At 43.1% G+C, this 24,597-nt stretch overlaps 2 protein-coding genes across 3 annotated transcripts in view; both read right to left on the bottom strand.

Annotated features, from left to right (window-relative positions):
* LOC109905149 (disks large homolog 3) overlaps positions 1–4,912 on the bottom strand; it is a 131,472-nt gene extending 126,560 nt beyond the window's left edge. Inside the window, exons 1-7 of one of the 2 annotated variants that reach the window (XM_031790092.1) lie at positions 4,765–4,912; positions 4,234–4,316; positions 3,905–4,064; positions 3,116–3,319; positions 2,872–3,020; positions 2,197–2,344; positions 420–502 (exon numbers count right to left, since the gene is read on the bottom strand). The gene's annotated coding sequence lies outside the window, so the exon portion shown is untranslated. Of the gene's footprint in view, positions 1–419; positions 503–2,196; positions 2,345–2,871; positions 3,021–3,115; positions 3,320–3,904; positions 4,065–4,233; positions 4,317–4,764 lie in introns of those variants that run through there. The other variant, XM_020502368.2, reaches the window with a different exon arrangement.
* Positions 1–24,597, bottom strand: part of LOC109906009 (glycerophosphoinositol inositolphosphodiesterase GDPD2) — a 39,907-nt gene that overhangs the window by 1,534 nt on the left and 13,776 nt on the right. The window contains exons 2-9 of the mRNA XM_031791395.1: positions 5,483–5,565; positions 5,142–5,235; positions 4,765–4,910; positions 4,234–4,316; positions 3,905–4,064; positions 3,116–3,319; positions 2,872–3,020; positions 2,197–2,344 (exon numbers count right to left, since the gene is read on the bottom strand). Of these exons, the coding sequence (XP_031647255.1) occupies positions 2,197–2,344; positions 2,872–3,020; positions 3,116–3,319; positions 3,905–4,064; positions 4,234–4,316; positions 4,765–4,910; positions 5,142–5,235; positions 5,483–5,565 (1,067 nt within the window). The remainder of the gene's footprint in view (positions 1–2,196; positions 2,345–2,871; positions 3,021–3,115; positions 3,320–3,904; positions 4,065–4,233; positions 4,317–4,764; positions 4,911–5,141; positions 5,236–5,482; positions 5,566–24,597) is intronic.

Below are 24,597 nucleotides of genomic sequence, written 5' to 3'. Positions count from 1 at the left end.
TAGATCATTCTGTATTTCAGTTTCTATAAATGTGCAAACATTTAAAAAAACATGTTTTGTCATTATGGGTTATTGTGTGTAGATGGGTGATAAAAAAATAATAATCAAATTCAGGCTGTAACACAACAAAATGTGGAATAAATCAAGGGGTATGAATACTTTCTGAAGGCATTGCAGATAGCAATTATCTTAGTAGTTAGTACCGTACAGAAAACAGTAAACATTGCTACAAAGGGAAATCAATTAGAATTTTTTCATGTTGATTATATTGATCATCAATGTCTACTAGCAAAACCCATCTTTAGCATGACTGAGACAGCACCTTTTTCAAAGTAGAAAACTAAAGGGAACAAATCAAGTCCTAAAATTCCAGACTGTTTCCATTGTCTTTTACAATCAATACTAGTGTGCTTACTCACCTCTTTAAGATGAAGAGTGCGAACATTATGAGCAATGACCCCAGGTCCAATGTGATCCATATACATCTGTATGTATCACGTCCCTGAAACACACACAGACACACATAAAATACGTACCAGCAAACCGAGTAGGTACATTTATACGACCCATAGATGGCGCACAAGATGAAAAACATAAAGAAAATGTCAAATTCAATTCTACACATGGATATCATGATACAGTTGAAGTCGAAATTTTTACATATACATTTCAGCTTTTATTTCTTTCATCACATTCCCAGTGGGTCAGAAGTTTACATACACTCAATTAGTATTTGGTAGCATTACCTTTAAATTGTTTAACTTGGGTCAAGCGTTTCGGGAAGCCTTCCACAAGCTTCCCACAATAAGTTGGGTGAATTTTGGCCAATCCTCCTGACAGAGTTGATGTACCTGAATCAGGTTTGTAGGCCTCCTTGCTCACACACAGTTTTTCAGTACTGCCCACACATTTTCTATAGGATTGAGGTCAGGGCTTTGTGATGGCCACTCCAATACCTTGACTTAGTTGTCCTTAAGCCATTTTGCCACAACTTTGGAAGTATGCTTGGGGTCATTGTCCATTTGGAAGACCCATTTGCGACCAAGCTTTAGACTGATGTCTTGAGATGTTGCTTCAATATATCCACATAATTTCCCGCTTCATGATGCCATCTATTTTGTGAAGTGCACCAGTCCCTCCTGCAGCAAAAGCACCCTCACAACATGATGCTGCCACCCCCGTGCTTCAGAGTTGCGATGGTGTTCTTCGACTTGCAAGCCTCTCCCTTTTTTCTCCAAACATAACGATGGTCATTACGGCCAAACAGTTCTATTTTTGTTTCATCAGACCAGAGGACGTTCCTCCAAAAAGTACGATCTTTGTCCCCATGTGCAGTTGCAAACGTAGTCTGACTTTTTTAATGGTGGTTTTGGAGCAGTGGCTTCATCCTAGCTGAGCGACCTTTCAGGTTATGTCAATATAGGACACGTTTTACTATGGATATACGTAGATACTTTTGTACATGTTTCATCCAGCATCTTCACAAGGTCCTTTGCTGTTGTTCTGGGATTGATTTGCACTTTTTGCACCAAAGTACGTTCATCTCTAGGAGACAGAACGCATCTCCTCCCTGAGCGGTATGACAGCTGCGTGGTCCCATGGTGTTTATACTTGCGTACTATTGTTTGTACAGATGAACGTGGTACCTTCAGGTGTTTGGAAATTACTCCCAAGGATGAACCAGATTTGTGGAGGTCTACAATTTTTCTGAGGTCTTGGCTGATTTCTTTTGATTTTCCCATAATATCAAGCAAAGAGGCAGTGAGTTGGAAGGTAGGCCTTGAAATACATCTACAGGTACACCTCCAATTGACTCAAATGATGCCAATTAGCATCAGAAGCTCCTAAAGCCATGACATCATTTTCTGGAATTTTCCAAGCTGTTTAAAGGCACAGTCACCTTAGTGTATATAAACCTCTGACCCATTGGAATTGTGATACAGTGAATTATAAGTGAATTAATCTGTCTGTAAACAATTGTTTGAAAAATGACTTGTGTGATGCACAAAGTAGTGTATGTAAACTTCTGACCAACCTAAGTGTATGTAAACTTCCGACTTCAACTTTAACTAATGTTTAAAAGCAACGTTGACTTTGTGAGAATTACAATGTCTGGGTGGGGTGATCTGTTTGACCTTTGAAGAGGGAGTGACTATGGGAGAGTGAAGAAGATGGGGTTTGATGTTGGTCCCTCACCATTGTCCAGTCAGGCTGGTTCTTGTCCTGTAGGACAGAGCAGGCGTTGGTGGTCACAGAGCTGGCCCCCGAGCACCACATTAAAGAGAAGAGCCATGGTTCATTCACCACCCACAGGTTCACCGAAACGTTCCTGTTCCGAAGCTCCCTGTCTCACACAAACACAAATTCAGTAGCGAATGAAAAGATTAGGTGAAAGAGCTGGCTCAGATCAGCAACATATAATCAGTAATAGGAGTTCAGCTTAGACAGAGTTACTTCAGCAAACATGACACCTGTTTAAGACTACAGACAGGAGTGGTTAATCATACTGTAAGGTGTCATACTATTAAAGGAAACATCATGCTTGTTCAGACAACACTTTCCCATTCATTTCACTAAATCAACAGAAACTAATCATCCCATGAGGAACTTTCACTACTGGGCTCTCAGCCATTCGAAATCCACCTGTGCTAAAACATGATTTGAATCTCATTCCCCCCTGAGGCATTGTGTGTATCTCAGTCTAAGATAGTGCCATTTCCTTGTCTCAGCACGCCAACATAAACACTTGTAATTATGAAACCAGTACACCTGCAGCTGTCAGCACAGACAGGTAGAATGTGGTTTTGGAATGAAGGTTTATTTGGCCACAGCTCTGAGAATAGCGTGGGCGCTTTGAGGTAGGCTACTGACCCGATCTCTGCGAAGCTCAACGCACTGTACTTGACATTCAGATGATCTGCTCCATCACGGTTCATATCAAGCACATTGTTGTAAACCTGTTTGAACCCTGGTGCAACCTTCTTCACATCCTCCCTATGTGTGGGGGGAAGCCAGAGGATCTAGAGAGAGTAGAAACACACTGTCAAACAACTGTAATAAGAGTATAACTACACAGAACTGGTGAAGTAGTGACAATGATAGACATTCCCCTAACCTTGTCGTGGGGGATGCCAGAGTTGATGATGGTTTTCACAGTGTCATTAGTGTCATTGTTGTTGTCATTCTTCAAGTCAAAGATGACAGAGGTGTTATGAGTCTTGGCCAGGTGAAGCAGCTGCAGAAGGGAGGGAACACTCTGGTTCCCAGCTGTCTTCTTCTCCTGTTCTGAGAGCTGGGACACTGAACGGAATGGATCTGTCTGAAAGTGAGATATCCATAGTACATATGTCATTATGTCCATTTTTTATTTATTTAACCTTTATTTAACGAGGCAAGTCTGTTAAGAACAAATTCTTATTTACAATGATGGCCTAGGAACAGTGGGTTAACTGCCTTGTTCAGGGGCAGAACAACAGATTTTTACCTCGTCAGCTCAGGGATTCGATCGAGCAACCTTTTGGTTACTCGCCCAACGCTCTAAACACTAGGCTACCTGACGCCCCTAGTCAATGAGTTGGTATAGTTCAACTAAGTGGAAATGATTTCCAACTAATAATAATTTGGGGGGTGCTTATACTGTGTAATGGAAATGTGTTTCTTTAATATCCCAACTCCCCCTTGAGACATCTGCAGGGATTGGGGTCACAGCCAGGGTCACCATTGTACAGCATCCCTGGAGCAATTAGTGTATCTGCCTTGCTCAGGGGCACATTTCTCATCCTGTAGGCTCCGGTATTCAAACCAGCGATCTCTCGGTTACTGGCCCAACGCTTTGACCTCAAGGCTACCTGCCGCCCCACTACAAAATACAAGGGAGGCTGATGAAATTGGATATCACCCTTACCTTCAGGAACCAATCACCAGTGTTTAATTCCTGTAGCTCATCCCAAGTGAGGTTTGTGCTGTGGTTCAAGTCTTTCCCAGGGAACTTCTGTAGAACATCTGTAGTCCTACTCAGGAAATGGTTGCCGTTGTCGTGCATCAGGTAAGGAACTCTGTCCTTACTAGAGGAGAAAGAAACGTCATTAAACTGCCTCTTTGGGTCTTTGAAAAGCGCTATATAAATCTCATGCATCCTTATTATTAAACTGAAAACAATTTGAAACAGCAGTGCACTTTTGATCCGTCTCTGCCACGTCTATGTACAGGAAGCCGCCCTAGTCCCCCGGGTACCTGAGCTGCACGTCCGTCTCAAAGGCGGTCACGTTGCACCCCACACTCCTCCTGAACGACATCAGGGTGTTCTCTGGGGCCAGCTGAAAACACAGAGAGAGAGGACAGATGGGTGAGAAACACTCCGGTGACTACCCTGACTCTGTGTGAACACTGAGCCATGCTGCATATGTCACAGCTGAGATGAGTGGGCCTACGGTGGCGATAGTGGAGAGGACTGGAGCAACGTAATGGGGGCAGAGCCACATGCCTTGTGGTGCCATCACATGACTGGACAGCAATTCAATCTTCAGCCCTCTGGTTCATATATATACTGAATCATAAAGGATGATTTTGGAATTTATGTCAACAGTAAAAGTGTAACACATAAGCCATTTTTGGATGATGGTCTTATAGCTCTGTAATCAAGTCGTATCCACTGTATGACTACGGTAGCCAATCACCTTTAGGTGCTTAGCATTTCCCAGCTTAGCACTTTAATATTGAGACCATAGAACCACAGTATGATAAATTAAGTGGGCACTTCCTCACCATTGGTGCTCCGCGATGACCAAAGAGGGCAGGTTTAGGGGGCAGCTGTTTCTCGTCCACCAGACAAGGGGATTGGATGAGGAGTGGGCTGAGGAACATTGCCACTGACACGCCAGCAAACACTACCATGATGAGGATCTTAGAGGCTGACAGACACAGGTTAACGAACGAATCAGTCATACTTTAACTATTGTTGTGAATACAAAAAGGCAAGGAAAGAAGATAGTCAACGGATTTGAAATTGTTCCAGGGTTCACAGAACTCAATTATATTCTATCAATATTGAATTCATATCTATAGGTGTGTACTGTAGATCTCATATTATTGATGTCACGGTGAGTATTTGTGTATTTTCATTGGACAAGTTCAGCACTGACCTACTCTGCGGGATCTATGGAAGCCCTGGAACACCAGCCAGCTGACCAGGGTCAGGGCTCCAACCCCTCCCATCTGTAGGAATGGAGCCGTGGCCTGAGGGAGATCAACGTTACATACAGTGTATTACACACAGCAGGGAGCTGCATACTGCTGGCAAAGCACTGACCCTAAACACACAGGCTTACTCCACACCTCACTCTAGCTCGAACATTCTCTCTCTCACACACACACACCTAACAGACAGTTCCATGGTGCTGTACACTGGCCCTACTATACGAAAACTCACACACACACACACACACATATACACACACACACACACACACTGGCCCTACTATACCTGCAGTGATAGAAGAACAGTGTGCCACTCTTCTTTCCACTCTAGACTTATTCCAGCGATGCCCAGGGTGATGAAGACCACACCTAAAAACAGGAACAACTGGGCAGAGCAAACCACAACACAATATAATGCAGTCAACACATGTCAATACTTAAGCTACACCTGAAGTGACTTACTATTGTTTAATCAGCCATGCCATTGCCATTCATGTTATGCCACTATAGCTGTGCACTTCTGTAAAGGGAAACATTCTCGGAAACAAAGAATGTTCCTAATACCTTGTGCAGACAGTGTAAGTCCAAAGGCTCTTTCAAGGCAAGTTGGAACAGCGCAAAGACCTGCAATTGTACAGTCATTACAACTCAGCTGATGTCAACGACATACTGTAAATACATTGACAGGTGTGTGAATTGTGTCTCTCACCAATAATAGGGTGCAGTAGATGGTCAATACAGCAGAGATGATGATTAGCACCATGAACCAGTTCACCCACAGTTTCAGAATGGAAAAGGCCTTCCTGGTACGGAACAATTGAGGGCAGATCACAGGGTTTTGAGTCCATCGCTGTCAGTGTGTGCGTTTGTTTGCGTTTGTGTCTGCAGCTGTATGTGCACACATGCACACACAGAGTATATGACCAAGCTCACCAGTTAACATCCTCGCGGTCATTGAAGGCCATCAGACAGACGTACATCCAGAACAGAGTGAGGAGGGACACAGCGGTAAGGACTGACAACCTGCAGCAGGAACACTGTAGCAAGGAGAGTCAATAATTACTCCTGGAGCCCTAAACCTGTTCTCATTTCCACTGACATTGGAAGATCTCATTACTAAACTGTCAGGAAGACATTTAACTTCCAGAATGAAATAAAAAGTATGCAAATGGGTTGTTTCAACAGTCAGAAACTGTTTGCAGGACTTGCATCCAATGAATTTGATTGATCTCCGGGGTTCATTTGAAAATGATTAAAATAATCGTGTACATATAACCCCTAGCTATGTTTTACAAATACATATTCCCTGAGTGTTATTGCACTTCTGATCAACAAGTGTGTTGTGTGTGCATGTGCATTGGTGTGTGTGTGTTTGTGTGCATGTGAGTGTGTGTGTGTTTGTAAGTGTGTGTGTGTTTGTGTGCATGTAAGTGTGTGTGTGTGTGTGGAGTCTAAAGGGCTCAGCGGTTAGCTCCCCCAGGGCTGTTGGAGCCTCTCCAATGCCTCTTCATGTTTGGTTTCGCCTGCTATTCCATTCATCCATAAAAGGAATCAAAAACAACAGCATCCACCCACCCTTAATTGTGTCCAAACATCCCCCCACACACACGTAAGACACCTAAGACACTAATGGTTTGTCCCCTTTTCACTTCTGTCCAGTGGTGTAAAGTACTGAAGTAAAAATACTTTAAAGAATGACTTAAGTCATTTTTGGGGGGTATCTGTAGTTTATTATTTATATTTTTGCCAACTTTTACTTTTAATTCATTACGTTCCTAAAGAAAATGATGTACATTTTACTCCATACATTTTCCCTGACACCCAAAAGTACTTATTACATTTTGACTGGAAAATGGTCCACTTCAGGCACTTATCAAGAGAACATTCCCGGTCATCCCTATTGACTCTGATGTGGCGGACTCAATAAACACAAATGCTTTGTTTTTAAATTATATCTGAGTGTTGGAGTGTGCCCCGAGATATCCGTACATTTGAAAATAAAAAGTAAATGGTGCTGTCTGGTTTGCTTAATATAAGGAATGTGAAATGATTTATACTTTTACTTTTGATACTTAAGTATACTTTAGCAATTACATTTACTTTTAGACTTTTACTCAAGTAGTATTTTACTGGTTGACTTCAACTTTTTGTCAAGTCATTTTCTATTAAGGTATCTTTACTTTTATTCCAGTATGACATTTGGGTACTTTTTTTCAGCACTTGATCTATCCCAGATAAGCTTTTACCCAGCCAGTAGGAGCTTGTTTGTTCAGTTCAGAAAGTAGTCCTGGCACACATGCACATGCTCTACTCTGCATCGCAATCTCCCTCCCAATTATCCTGCCCTTATTTACACAACAGGTCTGAATGAATGGATGCCTCTCCAATAACATCCATCCACATCTCACTGGCCTCACTGGAATAAAGGCTTACTATAATACAACCACAATGAGTTTATAAAAGGGGAATAATCCTCACGCTTCCACTGAATGCTGCCCAATGGAATGTTAATCCATTATAATCACGGTAATGCAGGTACAAGAAATTGAACTGTAGAGAAGGTGCAAATTCAAAGCTGAATTCCCTTGGCAGTGTCTCAGTGACTGCTGCTGCTGGGTGACGATGACGATGATGATTTTTATTGCAACACATATCAAAGCAGTGTGAACATTTCCTTGTAGACCAACTGTATCTCTGACCTGAGAGAAGTCACTAAAACAACATTTGAGCTACATGGAATTACAGTGCATAGTAATCCACTGATTATAGGTCGCTCTGGATAAGAGTATCTGCTAAATTATTCAAATGTAAAATGTAAAATGTACATAAACCAAAAGGTGAGGATAGTGAGAAGTTGGTGCCAAAAATCCTAATTGTCTTAATGAATGTCCTGAAGTTACAGTATATTCTACACACAATACAATTCTAGGCATACAGTACTCACTTTTAGTTTCCTCTCACTGGGGTGCCTCCAGTAGCAGCTATACACCCCCCTGCAGCATATTCGGCAACAGCTGTCCTCTGACATCATCACCTTATCTCTTCATTCACAGTAAACAAAAATTAGGTCCTGTCCAGAGGAGTGGGGATCCAGTCTGTCCTAGAGGGTTTGGATAGAGCGGTGGGGTGTGTGGGGGGTGGGCAACACTCCTGGAGAACACCTTGTCTGGCAGCTCTGTGCTCTGTATTTTAGGAGAGGGGTTCCACTCTGCTGAGGGCTGACTCACCACTCTAAACCTACACAGTGTAGGAGGAGAGAGAGACGAAAAGAGTAAGGACGGGAGAGTGAGGGAATATCTGTGAGTATTAGGGCCATCCCTGTTCAATACATCCCTGAATAGAGCTTCTATGTTGGGGGCCGGCCTGGCTGGCTGCTGACAGAGCTGACAATGGCCGACCCTGTGGGGTTCTGTAAGAGGCCTCAGAGTGAAGTCGCGCCATAAGACCCTCCGTTCCAATACAATACGGGAGAACTGACAGTGACAGGCACATCCATACACAGGGTGGGAGCAGGGATGGAGAGGAAGGAGGAGGAGGGGGTTCATTGTCACTAGGGGGTTGCAGTGGGGAGACTTCAACCAGGGGTTTAGTATGGGGGACTGGCATCCTGGTTTTACCAAACCAAGACATAAAGCTTCACAATATTAAAATGTTACTTTGTAAAGAGGGTTAAAAGATGGTTGAACAGGCTGAGGCAGATCCATGATGTTATTCTCTTTACTGGGGTGTTGATAAGAAACTAGGGCAGGGTGCCCAGTTCCTAAAGAACAACAAAATGGTGAAATACACATTTCAAGTTACAGACTCGTAGCTATTCTACCTGAGTCAGTGAATTTCTAAATCGTTCTACAACATTGTAAAGCAAATTGACATTAGACCATCTATTGATCAAAAAATATTTAAAGCATGAGCTGTTAATCCATGAAGTTAGCCTTTAAAGAGAGGGGCACATGCAGTGTGAAGGTATTCTGTGCTGTGGAAAGCCCTCCGGTCAGGCTCATGTGAACCTTATGATCACACTGGGGCATGTCTGAGCAGGTCGGCAATAAGTTAAACTCGAAGAAATCTGAATAGATTTTACCGCACGAAACCAGATGCCTTGCCATTGTGAAATGTAAGATGACTAGGTTACAACTGAAGAGACTAAAAATGTATGTACAAAATTGAATTTCAGGATGGTGGGGGGGGGGGGGGGGGAACTCCCTTAAATCCACCACCTCTTGCCCAGGGCTCTCTTGAAAAAGAGACTTTGTCAGCTGCTACAGAATCACAGTGTTCACAGAATGTCATCAATGCAACACAACAGCGAATAATCCTAGTGTCCTTGTACACCCAGTCTGGTATCAATCACTATCAACAGATATGAGAATAATCCATAACATTCTGCTTCAAGTCGAGTAACCATCAACTCACACCTTAACCGGCCGTCCAATTCTGATCTTTTTTCACTCTTTGGTATTTTGAACAATCAGATCAGCTCTGAAAAAGATCCGATGTGATTGGTCAAAAGACCAATTAGTGGAAAAAAGATCTGAATTTGTCTGCTGTCTAAACACAGCCCTTGAGTGTTACAAATAGAACATGTTATGTTTATTAGAGAAAATCTGAATATGCTAAACATTGTGTTGATCAGTCTAAACTAAATGCGAACTTTAGTGATGTTAAATTACCCCATTACAATAAGAATACATAAAAACATAGAATACAAAACCTCCGACAATGAACAGGAAGATGGCAACAGCATCAAAAACATTCCTTTAAACATGTGTGGTCCTAAAACAATATCCATATTTGTTAGACGAAACATCTCATTTACCTTTACTCCTAACAATATTAAGTTATGTTGTCAGCAGTGTTACCAGTGAGAAAGCATGATGTACACCTTGCCACACATCAAGCACTACGACGTGGCAGTTACATAGTAAGCATTCTTTGTTCCATGCACAGGTAAGCATGGTAAACTAGCCGACACGGAAATAAGGGAAGCTTACTGATCAGAACAGATAAGGGGAAGATTATTTTATTTGAGCCAAGATTCCAACATGTTTTATCAACTACCTGTCTACAAAGACTGTTGCAATTGAATCATGGATCTAAACCTAATTGTTGCCCTTTTAAATATGAGCACTTGAAATCAAATGAAATGTGCCTCGACTGTCCTGGATTTTAACATTTGGAATGCTTTAAAAATACTCAATTAAACCCACTCATGATGACATAAAAACGGTAATAAAATGCCATACAAAAGTAAGTGACAGAAATCACAGCCTAATATTTAGCTATTTCTGTGGTGAACCCTGCAATGAGTAATGTGATTCAGAAGTTTTTTTGATGTGCTAGTTAGAATGTGACCTACTGCATCATAACCACAGTCCACACAGCACATGTTCTCCTCAATTTACCAAAGTTTAAAAACAAAAGATAACCATCTCAGTTCAATACTGATACAGACTGAATGTGTTTAATTCAACATTTAGTTGAAATAGGTAGATCTATTAGTCAATTTGAGTTAATTTGACAACGCATTAAAATGCAGTAGGCTAGTAAAAGCTGGAGGCATGAGATGCACCATACCTTTAGATCATAGTGTGTGTGCATCTCTATTGCAACACCGTAACAGCCGGGGATGTTCTGTTCATCAACTTGTTCTAGTCCAGTTCACTATATTTCATTACCTCTTTTCTGTGCCTGTTGTTCTGTCGTCCACTCCGGTTCTTTGTGGAAATCTGTGGTAGGAATGTTAATGAATCAGAATGAATGGGTGCAAGTTCCTAAAGTAGCAAGGGGGAGGGGTATGCCTATTTGGAGGGAGGCACTCAAACACAGGTAGCCTACAACTGCAGAGAAAGCATTGTCAGGTCTGTCAAATTAGAATGAACATGTGTAGGGGTAGAGGCAGGGACGTTTTTCAAGCACCTCATCAATGTACTAAATATATGCTATTAACTACATCATTTGAGTGTCAGAAAACCAGGGCTTCTGTCTGAGGATGTCTACAGCTGTACTACTGCATTTCAATGAACTCTGAGGAAACCAAGCATACTTGAGTCAGTTATTACAGTAAACTAAAAGTGAAACTAAATCTAAAACGATATCATTTAAAAAACAATTCAATAAACTGAAATAAAATAATGAATGAACCCGTTAGATAAACAAAAACTATACTGAAACTATACAGTTCAAATAAGGAAATCAGTCAATTTAAATATATTCATTAGGCCCTAATCTATGCATTTTTTAAAATGGTATTATTATAAAAAAATGTATCTATGGATTTCACATGACTGGTAATACAGATATGCATCTGTTGGTCACTGATACTGTGCCTTTTTATTTATTTATTTCACCTTTATTTAACCAGGTAGGCAAGTTGAGAACAAGTTCTCTTTTACAATTGCGACCTGGCCAAGACAAACCAAAGCAGTTCGACACATACAACGACAGAGTTACACATGGAGTAAAACAAACATACAGTCAATAATACAGTATAAACAAGTCTATATACGATGTGAGCAAATGAGGTGAGATAAGGGAGGTAAAGGCAAAAAAAGGCCATGGTGGCAAAGTAAATACAATATAGCAAGTAAAACACTGGAATGGTAGATTTGCAATGGAAGAATGTGCAAAGTAGAAATAAAAATAATGGGGTGCAAAGGAGCAAAATAAATTAATAAATTAAATACAGTAGGGAAAGAGGTAGTTGTTTGGGCTAAATTATAGGTGGGCTATGTACAGGTGCAGTAATCTATGAGCTGCTCTGACAGTTGGTGCTTAAAGCTAGTGAGGGAGATAAGTGTTTCCAGTTTCAGAGATTTTTGTAGTTCGTTCCAGTCGTTGGCAGCAGAGAACTGTAAGGAGAGGCGGCCAAAGAAAGAATTGGTTTTGGGGGTGACTAGAGAGATATACCTGCTGGAGCGTGTGCTACAGGTGGGAAATGCTATGGTGACCAGCGAGCTGAGATAAGGGGGGACTTTACCTAGCAGGGTCTTGTAGATGACATGGATCCAGTGGGTTTGGCGACGAGTATGAAGCGAGGGCCAGCCAACGAGAGCGTACAGGTCGCAATGGTGGGTAGTATATGGGGCTTTGGTGACAAAACGGATTGCACTGTGATAGACTGCATCCAATTTGTTGAGTAGGGTATTGGAGGCTATTTTGTAAATGACATCGCCAAAGTCTAGGATTGGTAGGATGGTCAGTTTAACTTTAAAAAAAGTAGGGGTGTGGATAAGAAAATGAGTCAGTATCTGGTGTGATTACCATTTGGCTCATGTTTGTGGAACAGGGAGAGTAAGGGAAGACACCTGTATAAGATCCAGGAAAGTTGACGGCGGGCGGCGGGGAGGTCCTCAGGCCGAGAAAGAAGGGAGGAAATTGTAGACACAAGGCTGAGACTGGGACACACAAGGTGGTGGGGAAACATCTGACTGGGAGGTGTGATCATTGTCAGGAGGTGATGGAGACAGTGGAACATGTATTGAAAGTGGTGGGGAAACATCTGACTGGGAGGTGTGATCATTGTCAGGAGGTGATGGAGACAGTGGAACATGTATTTCAGTGCCAAAAATATGTGAGAGAAAGGGAGCAATTTTTATTAGATTTGAGGAGTAATGCGGTTGAAGAACCAGGATTAAATGAACTGCTGGAGAAATCTTCGGGTGATGTAGTATTTATTTATGTAGTTTCCTTAGGGAGACAAAATTATTGGGAAGGATTTAGACCTTCCCTGTCTCTGGTCCACACTCGAGTCCAGTTGGTGACGGTAATGCACCTTAAAGTTGGTTGCCAACCGCCATATAAAATCCACAGAAGTAGAAGAAGAATTTGCCTCGTGTAGTGCGACACCTCCATCGCATAGAGTTGATCAGGCTGTTGATTGTGGCCTGTGGAATGTTGTCCCACTCCTCTTCGTTGGATGTGCGAAGTTGCTGGATATTGGCGGGAACTGGAACAAGCTGTCATACACATCGATCCAGAGCATCCCAAACTTGCTCAATTGGTGACATGTCTGGTGATTATGCAGGCCATGGAAGAACTGGGACATTTTCAGCTTCCAGGAACTGTGTGCAGATCCTTGCGACATTGGGCCATTCATTATAATGCTGAAACATGAGATGATGGCGGCGGATGAATGGCACGACAATGCAATTGTGTTCATTGTCCATAGCTTTTGCCTGCCACCATAGGGGCAATCTGTACACAACGTTGACATCAGCAAACCGTTTGCCCACACAACGCCATACACGCTGTCTGCCATCTGCACAGTACAGTTGAAACAGGGATTCGTCCGTGAAGAGCACACTTCTCCAGCGTGCCAGTGGACATCGAATGTGAGCATTTGCCCACTGAAGTCGGTTACGATGCCGAACTGCAGTCAAGGACGAGCACGCAGATGAGCTTCCCTGAGACGTTTTCTGACAGTTTGTGGAGAAATTCTTTGGTTATGCAAGCAAACAGTTTCATGTTGGAGGAGAGAGAAACAAAGAGTAAGAAAGGGAGATTTAGAGATAAAGAGGGAATATCTGTGAGTATGCCACGAGCAGCACCGCATGTTATTGACTTTACCGTCGGACACCAGATTGCTATAACATATGTGGTTAGGGTGTGAACGTTATTTATCATAAGGGTTACATGGAGAAAATCGGACCTCTCTGAAATGAAAACGGATGGCCCTCCTTTCAACAAAATACATTTGACCTGACCCTCCCACACTTGAATAAAAACAAGTGACCCTCCCATTTCCCCAAAAATAATAATTCAAACAAAGAGAGAGGTCAAAGAGAGGTCCACCATTTACCCTCACTTCTTGGACAGACCAGGTTCTTAGATATGCAGTTTCGAAACTGTTCTTGGTCCAGTGAGCATTACATGGCAAACTAAATACATTTGATGACGCACAGGGCTGTGAGGCAGAAGGTTGAGGGTTCGCAGACCACTGTGTACAAGAGTAGGAGTGGAAATATCTCCTTTATAGTAAAAGTATTGCATGAATCTGTCCTTGTATTTGCAGAAAAAATTGCCTTTCATAAAAATGTCATACAATTCAACATAATTTTACATATTAACAGAATCCTTTTTAATACCACACAAATTACCAAAATGGCAGACTAAGCATGGACAGAGAGATATGCCTACCTGTTCATCTTATCACATTTCTCCAATGCCAAATCAGTGTTTTGTTTGTAATGAAACTCTTCCTGTTTATAAATTATCACATCCGAGACTTCATTAGGAATCTGAGCATGATACTTTCAAAAGTTAGGCCTACCTTTCCACCCCAGACAGAGTAGGCCTACCTTTCCACCCCAGACAGAGTAGGCCTACCTTTCCACCCCAGACAGAGTAGGCCTACCTTTCCACCCCAGACAGAGTAGGCCTACCTTTCCACCCCAGACAGAGTAGGCCTACCTTTCCACCCCAGACAGAGTAGGCCTACCTTTCCACCCCAGACAGAGTAGGCCTACCTTTCAATCCCAGACAGAGTAGGCCTACCTTTCAATCCCAGACAGAGTAGGCCTACCTTTCAATCCCAGACAGAGTAGGCCTACCTTTCAATCCCAGACAGAGTAGGCCTACCTTTCCACCCCAGACAGAGTAGGCCTACCTTTCAATCCCAGACAGAGTAGGCCTACCTTTCCACCCCAGACAGAGTAGGCCTACCTTTCCACCCCAGACAGAGTAGGCCTACCTTTCCACCCCAGACAGAGTAGGCCTACCTTTCCACCCCAGACAGAGTAGGCCTACCTTTCAACCCCAGACAGAGTAGGCCTACCTTTCAATCCCAGACAGAGTAGGCCTACCTTTCAATCCCAGACAGAGTAGGCCTACCTTTCAATCCCAGACAGAGTAGGCCTACCTTTCCACCCCAGACAGAGTAGGCCAACCTTTCTACCCCAGACAGAGTAGGCCTACCTTTCAACCCCAGACAGAGTAGGCCTACCTTCCAATCCCAGACAGAGTAGGCCTACCTTCCAATCCCAGACAGAGTAGGCCTACCTTCCAATCCCAGACAGAGTAGGCCTACCTTTCCACCCCAGACAGAGTAGGCCTACCTTTCAACCCCAGACAGAGTAGGCCTACCTTCCAATCCCAGACAGAGTAGGCCTACCTTCCAATCCCAGACAGAGTAGGCCTACCTTCCAATCCCAGACAGAGTAGGCCTACCTTCCAATCCCAGACAGAGTAGGCCTTACAACACAGAAACTGTAAGCTTTAACTGCTGGCAACTCTTCTCTGAATGTCAAAGAAACTAAACAATGATCTTCCCATATGCAGCTTGTTTCATTGCCGTGGGAAGTAGGTGTGCTGAGGGTGCTGCAACCACTGAAAAACCTGAATTGAAAAGAATCTCTCTCTCTATATATATATATTACACAATACCAGTCAAAAGTTTGGACACACCTAGTAATTCAAGGATTTTTCTTTATTTGTACTATTGTCTACATTGTAGAGTAACAGTGAAGACATGAAAACTATGAAATAACACATGAAATCATGTAGTATCCAAAAAAGTGTTAAACAAATCAAAATATATGTTATATTTGAGATTCTTCAAAGTAGCCACCCTTTGCCTTGATGACAGCTTTGCACACTCTTGGCATTCTTCCAACCAGCTTCATGAGGAATGCTTTTCCAACAGTCTTGAAGGCGTTCCCACATAGGCTGAGCACTTGCTGGTTGATTTTTTTAAAATATATTTTAAATTTATTTTACCTTTATTTAACTAGGTAAGTCTGTTACTCAAAATCTGTGAAGCATTTATTTGGGCTGCAATTTCAAATTTTATTAGTCACATGTGCCGAATACAACAGGTGTAGACCTCACAGTGAAATGCTTACTTTTGAGCCCCCTAACCAACAATGCAGTTGTTGAATTTATTATGGATAAATGAATAAACAATATCCCCATTTTAAATAGAATCGTATCTAGGTAAACTTATACTTTGTTTTATAAGTGATTGACAATATGAGTTCATAAGAAGGGATTGTGTGACAGGACAAGGAGTAATAAAAAGTGAATGAACACCATTCCAACTAGGCAGAAACAAATGGGTTGTGGACTGTGTAAACACATAAGGTCGTTAGCCTATGGTTGACCCAACTGAAACTTAGCTCTGGGGTTTTTAGATAAGGCAGTGAGTGCATTCCTAGGTTTTCTGTTAATTAAAACTGTCAGTTCTGTGATCGATAATGTTGAGGGGTCAAAAGTTATCTGGGAGTGTGTTAGTGTGTTAAGTTAGAATTAACTTTTCACCTTACTTTGTCCCGGTCGAGAGGAGGGGATTCTGTTAAAGCAGTGAAATGACGTCATGATCTGTATATAAACTGCTGCACGTGCTTAAGTGGGAGCGAGCTCAGAGAATAAATTATATTACCTATTATTGAAAGACTGGTCTGCGTCTATTTTATGCAAATAAGAAATCTTACAAATTCTCATAAAATAGATTAAGGGCTTTCAGTTGATGAAAGCACATTGGCATAATTAAATTATACTAACAGCAGTTGAAAAAAATACGGATAAGAATAAGAAATAAAAGTAACAAGTAATTAAAGAGCAGCAGTAAAATAACAACAGCTAGACTATATACAGGGGTGTACCGGCACAGAGTCAATGTGCGGGGGCACCGGTTAGTTGAGTTAATATGTACATGTAGGGAGAGTTATTAAAGTGGCTATGCATAGATGATAACAACAGAGAGTAGCAGTGGTGTAAAAGGGGGGGGGGCAATGCAAATAGTCTGGGTAGCCATTTGATTAGGTGTTTGGGAGTGTTATGGCTTCGGGGTAGAAACTGTTTAGAAGCCTCTTGGACCTAGACTTGGTGCTCCGGTACCACTTGCTGTGCGGTAGCAGAGAGAACAGTCTATGACTAGGGTGGCTGGAGTCTGACAATTTTTAGCACCTTCCTCTGACACCGTCCTGGATGGCAGTAAACTTGGCCCCAGTGATGTACTGGGCCGTTCGTACTACCCTCTGTAGTGCCTTGTGGTCGGAGGCTGAGCAGTTGCTATACCAGGCAGTGATGCAACCAGTACCATGCTCTCGATGGTGCAGCTGTAGAACCTTTTGAGGATCTGAGGACCCATGCCAAATCTTTTCAGTCTCCTGAGGGGGAATAGGTTTTGTCATGACCTCTTCACGACTGTCTTGGTGTGCTTGGACAATGTTAGTTTGTTGGTGATGTGGACACCAAGGAACTTGAAGCTCTCAACCTGCTCCAATGCAGTCGGTCCTCTTTTTCCTGTAGTCCAAAATCATCTCCTTTGTCTTGATCACGTTGAGGGAGAAGTTGTTGTCCTGGCACCAAACAGCCAGGTCCCTGACCTCCTCCCTATAGGCTGTCTTGTCATTGTTGGTGATCAGACCTACCACTGTTGTGTCATCAGCAAACTTAATGATGGTGTTGTAGTCGTGCCTGGCCATGCAATCATGAGTGAACAGGGAGTACAGGAGGGCACTGAGCATGCACCCCTGGGGGGGGGCCCTGTCTTGAGGATCAGGGTGGCAGATGTGTTAAAACCTACCTTTACCACCTGGGGGCGGCCCGTCAGGAAGTCCAGGATCCAGTTGCAGAGGGAGGTGTTTAGTCCCAGGGTCCTTAGCTTATTGATGAGCTTTCAGGGCACTAAGGTGTTGAACGCTGAGCTGTAGTCGATGAATAGCATTCCTCACATAGGTGTTCCTTTAGCCCAGGTGGAAAGGGCAGTGTGGAGTGCAAAAGAGATTGCATCATCTGTGGATCAGTTGGGGCGGTATGTAAATTGGAGTGTGTCTAGGGTTTCTGGGATAATGGTGTCGATGTGAGCCATGATCATCCTTTCAAAGAACTTCATGGCTACAGACGTGAGTGCTACGGGTCGGTAGTCATTTAGGCAGGTTACCTTAGTATTCTTGGGCGCATGCACTATGGTGGTCTGCTTTAAACATGTTGGTATTACAGACTCGGACAGGGAGAGGTTCAAAATGTCAGTGAAGACACTTGCCAGTTGGCCAGCGCATGCTCGCAATACACGTTCTGGTAATTTGTCTGGTCCTGCGACATTGTGAATGTTGACCTGTTTAAAGGTCTTACTAACATCGGCTGTGGAGAGCGTGATCACACAGTGTTTCCTGGATCAGCTGGTGCTCTCATGCATGTTTCATGTTATTTGCCTCGAAGCGAGCATAGAAGTAGTTTAGCTCATCTGGTAGACTTGTGTCACTGGGCAGCTCTCGGCTGTGCTTCCCTTTGTAGTCTGTAATGGTTTACTGGCCCTGCCACATCTGAGGAGATTAAGAGCTGGTGTACTACGATTCGATCATAGTCCTGTATTGAAGCTTTGCCTGTTTGATGGTTCGTCGGAGGGCATAGTGAGAATTCTTATAAGCTTCCAGGTTAGAGACCCTCTCCTTGAAAGTAGCAGCTCTGGCATTTAGCTCAGTGCAGATGTTGCCTGTAATCTGTGGTTTCTGGTTGGGGTATGCATGTATGTATGTATGTACGTACGGTCACTGTGGGGACGATGTTATCAATGCACTTATGGAAGAAGCCAATGACTGATGTGGTGTACTCCTCAATGCCATCGGAGGAATCCCGGAACATATTCAAGTCTGTGTTAGCAAAACAGTCCTGTAGCTTAGCATCTGCTTCATCTGACCACTTTTTATTGATCTAGTGACTGGTGCTTCCTGCTTGAATTTTTGCTTGTAAGCAGGAATCAGGAGAATAGAATTATGGTCAGATTTACCAAATGGAGCGCGAGGGAGAGCTTTGTATGCGTCTCTGAGTTTGGAGTACAGGTGATCTAGATTTTTTTCCCTCTGGTTGCACATTTAACATGCTGATAGAAATTTGGTAAAACGGATTTAGGTTACCCTGCATTAAGGTCCCCGGCTACGAGGAGTGCTGCCTCTGGGTGAGCGTTTTCTTGTTTGCTTATGGTGGAATACAGCTCATTCAATGCTATCTTAGTGCCAGCCTCTGACTGTGGTGGTATGTAAACAGCTACGAAAAATGCAAATGAAAACTGTAGGTATTTACCTACAGTGCCTTGCGAAAGTATTCGGCCCCCTTGAACTTTGCGACCTTTTGCCACATTTCAGGCTTCAAACATAAAGATATAAAACTGTATTTTTTTGTGAAGAATCAACAACAAGTGGGACACAATCATGAAGTGGAGTGACATTTATTGGATATTTCAAACGTTTTTAACAAATCAAAAACTGAAAAATTGGGCATGCAAAACTATTCAGCCCCCTTAAGTTAATACTTTGTAGCGCCAGCTTTTGCTGCGATTACAGCTGTAAGTCGGCTTGGCGTATGTCTCTGTCAGTTTTGCACATCGAGAGACTAACATTTTTTCCCATTCCTCCTTGCAAAACAGCTCGAGCTCAGTGAGGTTGGATGGAGAGCATTTGTGAACAGCAGTTTTCAGTTCTTTCCACAGATTCTCGATTGGATTCAGGTCTGGACTTTGACTTGGCCATTCTAACACCTGGATATTTTTTATTTTTGAACCATTCCATTGTAGATTTTGCTTTATGTTTTGGATCATTGTCTTGTTGGAAGACAAATCTCCGTCCCAGTCTCAGGTCTTTTGCAGACTCCATCAGGTTTTCTTCCAGAATGGTCCTGTATTTGGCTCCATCCATCTTCCCATCAATATTAACCATCTACCCTGTCCCTGCTGAAGAAAAGCAGGCCCAAACCATGATGCTGCCACCACCATGTTTGACAGTGGGGATGGTGTGTTCAGGGTGATGAGCTGTGTTGCTTTTACGGCAAACATAACGTTTTGCATTGTTGCCAAAAAGTTCAATTTTGGTTTCATCTGACCAGAGCACCTTCCACATGTTTGGTGTGTCTCCCGGGTGGCTTGTGGCAAACTTTAAACAACACTTTTTATGGATATCTTTAAGAAAGGGCTTTCTTCTTGCCACTCTTCCATAAAGGCCAGATTTGGGCAATATACGACTGATTGTTGTCCTATGGACAGAGTCTCCCACCTCAGCTGTAGATCTCTGCAGTTCATCCAGAGTGATCATGGGCCTCTTGGCTGCATCTCTGATCAGTCTTCTCCTTGTATGAGCTGAAAGTTTAGAGGGACGGCCAGGTCTTGGTAGATTTGCAGTGGTCTGATACTCCTTCCATTTCAATATTATCGCTTGCACAGTGCTCCTTGGGATGTTTAAAGCTTGGGAAATCTTTTTGTATCCAAATCCGGCTTTAAACTTCTTCACAACAGTATCTCGGACCTGCCTGGTGTGTTCCTTGTTCTTCATGATGCTCTCTGCGCTTTTAACGGACCTCTGAGACTATCACAGTGCAGGTGCATTTATACGGAGACTTGATTACACACAGGTGGATTGTATTTATCATCATTAGTCATTTAGGTCAACATTGGATCATTCAGAGATCCTCACTGAACTTCTGGAGAGAGTTTGCTGCACTGAAAGTAAAGGGGCTGAATAATTTTGCACACCCAATTTTTCAGTTTTTGATTTGTTAAAAAAGTTTGAATTATCCAATAAATGTCGTTCCACTTCATGATTGTGTCCCACTTGTTGTTGATTCTTCACAAAAATATACAGTTTTATATCTTTATGTTTGAAGCCTGAAATGTGGCAAAAGGTCGCAAAGTTCAAGGGGGCCGAATACTTTCGCAAGGCACTGTACCTGTGAATGGACACTTTAAAATCTCTACTCAACGTTGTTGCTAGCACTTGCCCCCCAAAAGTGTACCATCTGGGTTCATTTGGTTGAGTTTACAAAAACAGATCAGCTTAAGATCAACCTCACTGACTGGGGTCTACCATATTTATTTTATATTTCACCTTTATTTAATTAACCAGGTAGGCTAGTTGAGAACAAGTTCTCATTTACAACTGCGACCTGGCCAAGATAAAGCAAAGCAGTGCGACACAAACAACAACACCGAGTTACACATGGAATAAACAAACATACAGTCAAAAACACAATAGAGAAAAACGTCTATACAGTGTGTGCAAATGAGGTAAGATAAGGGAGGTAAAGCAAAAAAGAGACCATAGTGGCAAAATAATTCAAATGTATCAATTAAACACTGGAGTGATAGATGTGCAGAAGATGAATGTGCAAGTAGAGATACTGGGATGCAAAGGAGCAAGATAAATAAATAAAAACAATATGGGGATGAGGTAGTTGGATGGGCTATTTACAGATGGGCTATGCCCACGTGCAGTGATCTGTGAGCTGCTCTGACAGCTGGTGCTCAATGATGGTGAGGGAAATATGGGTCTCCGGCTTCAGTCATTTTTGCAATTCGTTCCTGTCATTGGCAGCAGAGAACTGGAAGGAAAGCGGCCAAACAAGGAATTGGCTTTGGGGGTGACCAGTGAAATATACCTGCTGGAGCGCGTGCTGCGGGTGGGTGCTGCTATGGTGACCAGTGAGCTGAGATAAGGCGGGGCTTTACGTAGCAAAGACTTATAGATGACCTGGAGCCAGTGGGTTCGGCGATGAATATGAAGTGAGGGCCAGCCAACGAGAGCATAAAGGTCGCAGTGGTGGGTAGTATATGGGGCTTTGGTGACAAAACAGATGGCACTGTGATAGACTGCATCCAATTTGCTGAGTAGAGTGTTGGAGGCTGTTTTGTAAATGACATCGCCGAAGTCAAGGATCGGCAGGATGGTCAGTTTTACGAGGGTATGTTTGGCAGCATGAATGAAGGATGCATTGTTGCGAAATAGGAAGCCAATTCTAGATTTAACTTTGGATTGGAGATGCTTAATGTGAGTCTGGAAGGAAAGTTTACAGTCTAACCAGACATCTAGGTATTTGTTGTTGTCCACATATTATAAATCAGAACCGTCCAGAGTAGTGATGCTGGACGGGCAGGCAGGTGTGGTCAGCGATCGGTTGAAGAGCATGAATTTAGTTTTACTTGCATTTAAGAACTGTTGGCGACAACGGAAGGAGAGTTGTATGGCATTGAAGCTCGTCTGGAGGTTAGTTAACACAGTGCCAAAGAAGGGCCAGAAGTATACAGAATGGTGTCATCTGCGTAGAGGTGGATAAGAGAATGACCAGCAGCAAGAGCGACATCATTGATGTATACAGAGAAGAGAGTCGGACCGAGAATTGAACCCTGTGGCACCCCCATAGAGCCTGCCAGAGGTCCGGACAACAGGCCCTCCGATTTGACACACTGAACTCTGTCTGAGAAGTAGTTGGTGAATCAGGCGAGGCAGTCATTTGAGAAACCAAGGCTGTTGAGTCTGCCGATAATAATGTGGTGATTGACAGAGTCGAAAGCCTTGGCCAGGTCGATGAATACAGCTGCACAGTATTTTCTTTATCGATGGTGGTTATGATATCCTTTAGGACCTTGAGCGTGGCTGAGATGCACCCATGACCAGCTCGAAAACCAGATTGCATAGCGGAGAAGGTACGGTGGGATTCGAAATGGTCGGTGATCTGTTTGTTAACTTGGCTTTCGAAGACCTTCGAAAGGCAGGGTAGGATAGATATAGGTCTGTAGCAGTTTGGGTCTAGAGTGTCTCCCCCTTTGAAGAGGGGGATGACCACGGCAGATTTCCAATTTTTGGAGATCTCAGACAATACGAAAGAGCGGTTGAACAGGCTAGTAATAGGGGTTGAGACAATTTCGACTGATAATTTTAGAAAGAGAGGGTCCAGCTTGTCTAGCCCTACTGATGTGTAGGGGTCCAGATTTTACAGCTCTTTCAGAACATCAGCTATCTGGATTTGGGTGAAGTAGAAATGGGGGAGGCTTGGGCCTGGCCAGCCGTAGCATGGCCAGCCGTAGAAAAACGCTTATTGAAATTCTCAATTATTGTGGATTTATCGGTGGTGACAGTGTTTCCTAGCCTCAGTGCAGTGGGCAGCTTTGAGGAGGTGCTCTTATTCTCCATGGACTTTACAGTGTTCTAGAACTTTTTGGAGTTTGTGCTGCAGGATGCAAATTTCTGTTTGAAAAAGCTCATCTTAGCTTTCCTAACTGCCTGTGTATATTGGTTCCTGACTTCCCTGAAAAGTTGCATATCTCGGGAACTATATGATGCTAATGCCGTACGCCACAGGATGTTTTTGTGCTGGTCAAGGGCAGTCAGGTCTGAAGTAAACCACGGGCTATATCAGTTTCTTTTCTACATTTTTTGAATGGGGCATAATTAGTTAAGATTGTGAGGAAAGCACTTTTAAAGAATAACCAGGCATCTTCTACTGACGGAATGAGGTCAATATCCTTCCAGGATACCCGGGCCAGGTCGATTAGAAAGGCCTGCTCGCTGAAGTGTTTTAGGGAGCGTTTGAATGTAATGAGGGGTGGTCGTTTGTCCGCAGACCCATTATGGACACAAGCAATGAGACAGTGATCGCTGAGATCCTGGTTGAAGACATCAGAGGTGTATTTGGAGGGCAGGTTGGTTAGGATGATATCTATGAGGGTGCCCGTGTTTACGGATTTGGGGTTGTACCTGGTAGGGTCATTGATCATTTGTGTGAGATTGAGGGCATCAAGCTTAGATTTTAGGATGGCCGGGGTGTTAAGCATGTCCCAGTTTAGGTCACCTAACAGCACGAGCTCTGAAGATAGTTGGGGGGCAATCAATTCACATATGGTGTCCAGGGCACAGCTGGGGGCAGAAGGTGGTCTATAGCAAGCGGCAACGGTGAGAAACTTGTTTCTGGAAAGGTGGATTTTTAAAAGTAGAAGCTCAAATTGTTTGGGCACAGACCTGGATACTAAGACAGAACTCTGCAGGCTCTCTCTGAAGTAGATTGCAACTCCGCCTCCTTTGGCAGTTCTATCTTGGCGGAAAATGTTATAGTAGTTATAGTAGTTATAATTTCAGGATTTTTTGATGGCCTTCCAAAACCAGGATTCAGACACAGCTAGGACATCCGGGTTGGCAGTGTGCTAAAGCAGTGAATAAAACAAACTTAGGGAGGAGGCTTCTAATGTTAACATGCATGAAACCAAGGCTTTTACAGTTACAGAAGTCAACAAATGAGAGGGCCTGCGGAATGGGAGTGGAGCAAGGCACTGCAGGGCCTGGATTAACCTCTACATCACCAGAGGAACAGAGAAGAATTAGGAAAAGGGTACGGCTAAGGGCTATAAGAACTGGTCGTCTAGTACGTTCGGAACAGAGAGTAAAGGGAGCAGGTCTCTGGGAGCGGTAGAATAGATTCAATGCATAATGTACAGACAAAGGTATGGTAGGATGTGAATACAGTTGAGGTAAACCTAGGCATTGAGTGACGATGAGAGAGGTATTGTCTTTAGAGACATCAATTAAACCAGGTGAGGTCAACACATGTGTGGGAGGTGGGACAAGAGGGTTAGCTGAGGCATATTGAGCAGGGCTGGAGGCTCTACAGTGAAATAAAACAATAATCCCTAACCAAAACAGCAAT

The sequence above is a fragment of the Oncorhynchus kisutch genome, linkage group LG15, assembly GCF_002021735.2.
Source record: "Oncorhynchus kisutch isolate 150728-3 linkage group LG15, Okis_V2, whole genome shotgun sequence".
Taxonomy (NCBI): Eukaryota; Metazoa; Chordata; class Actinopteri; order Salmoniformes; family Salmonidae; genus Oncorhynchus; species Oncorhynchus kisutch.
The sequence above is the reverse complement of the archived record's forward strand: the minus strand, read 5'-3'. Positions and strand labels throughout refer to the sequence as shown.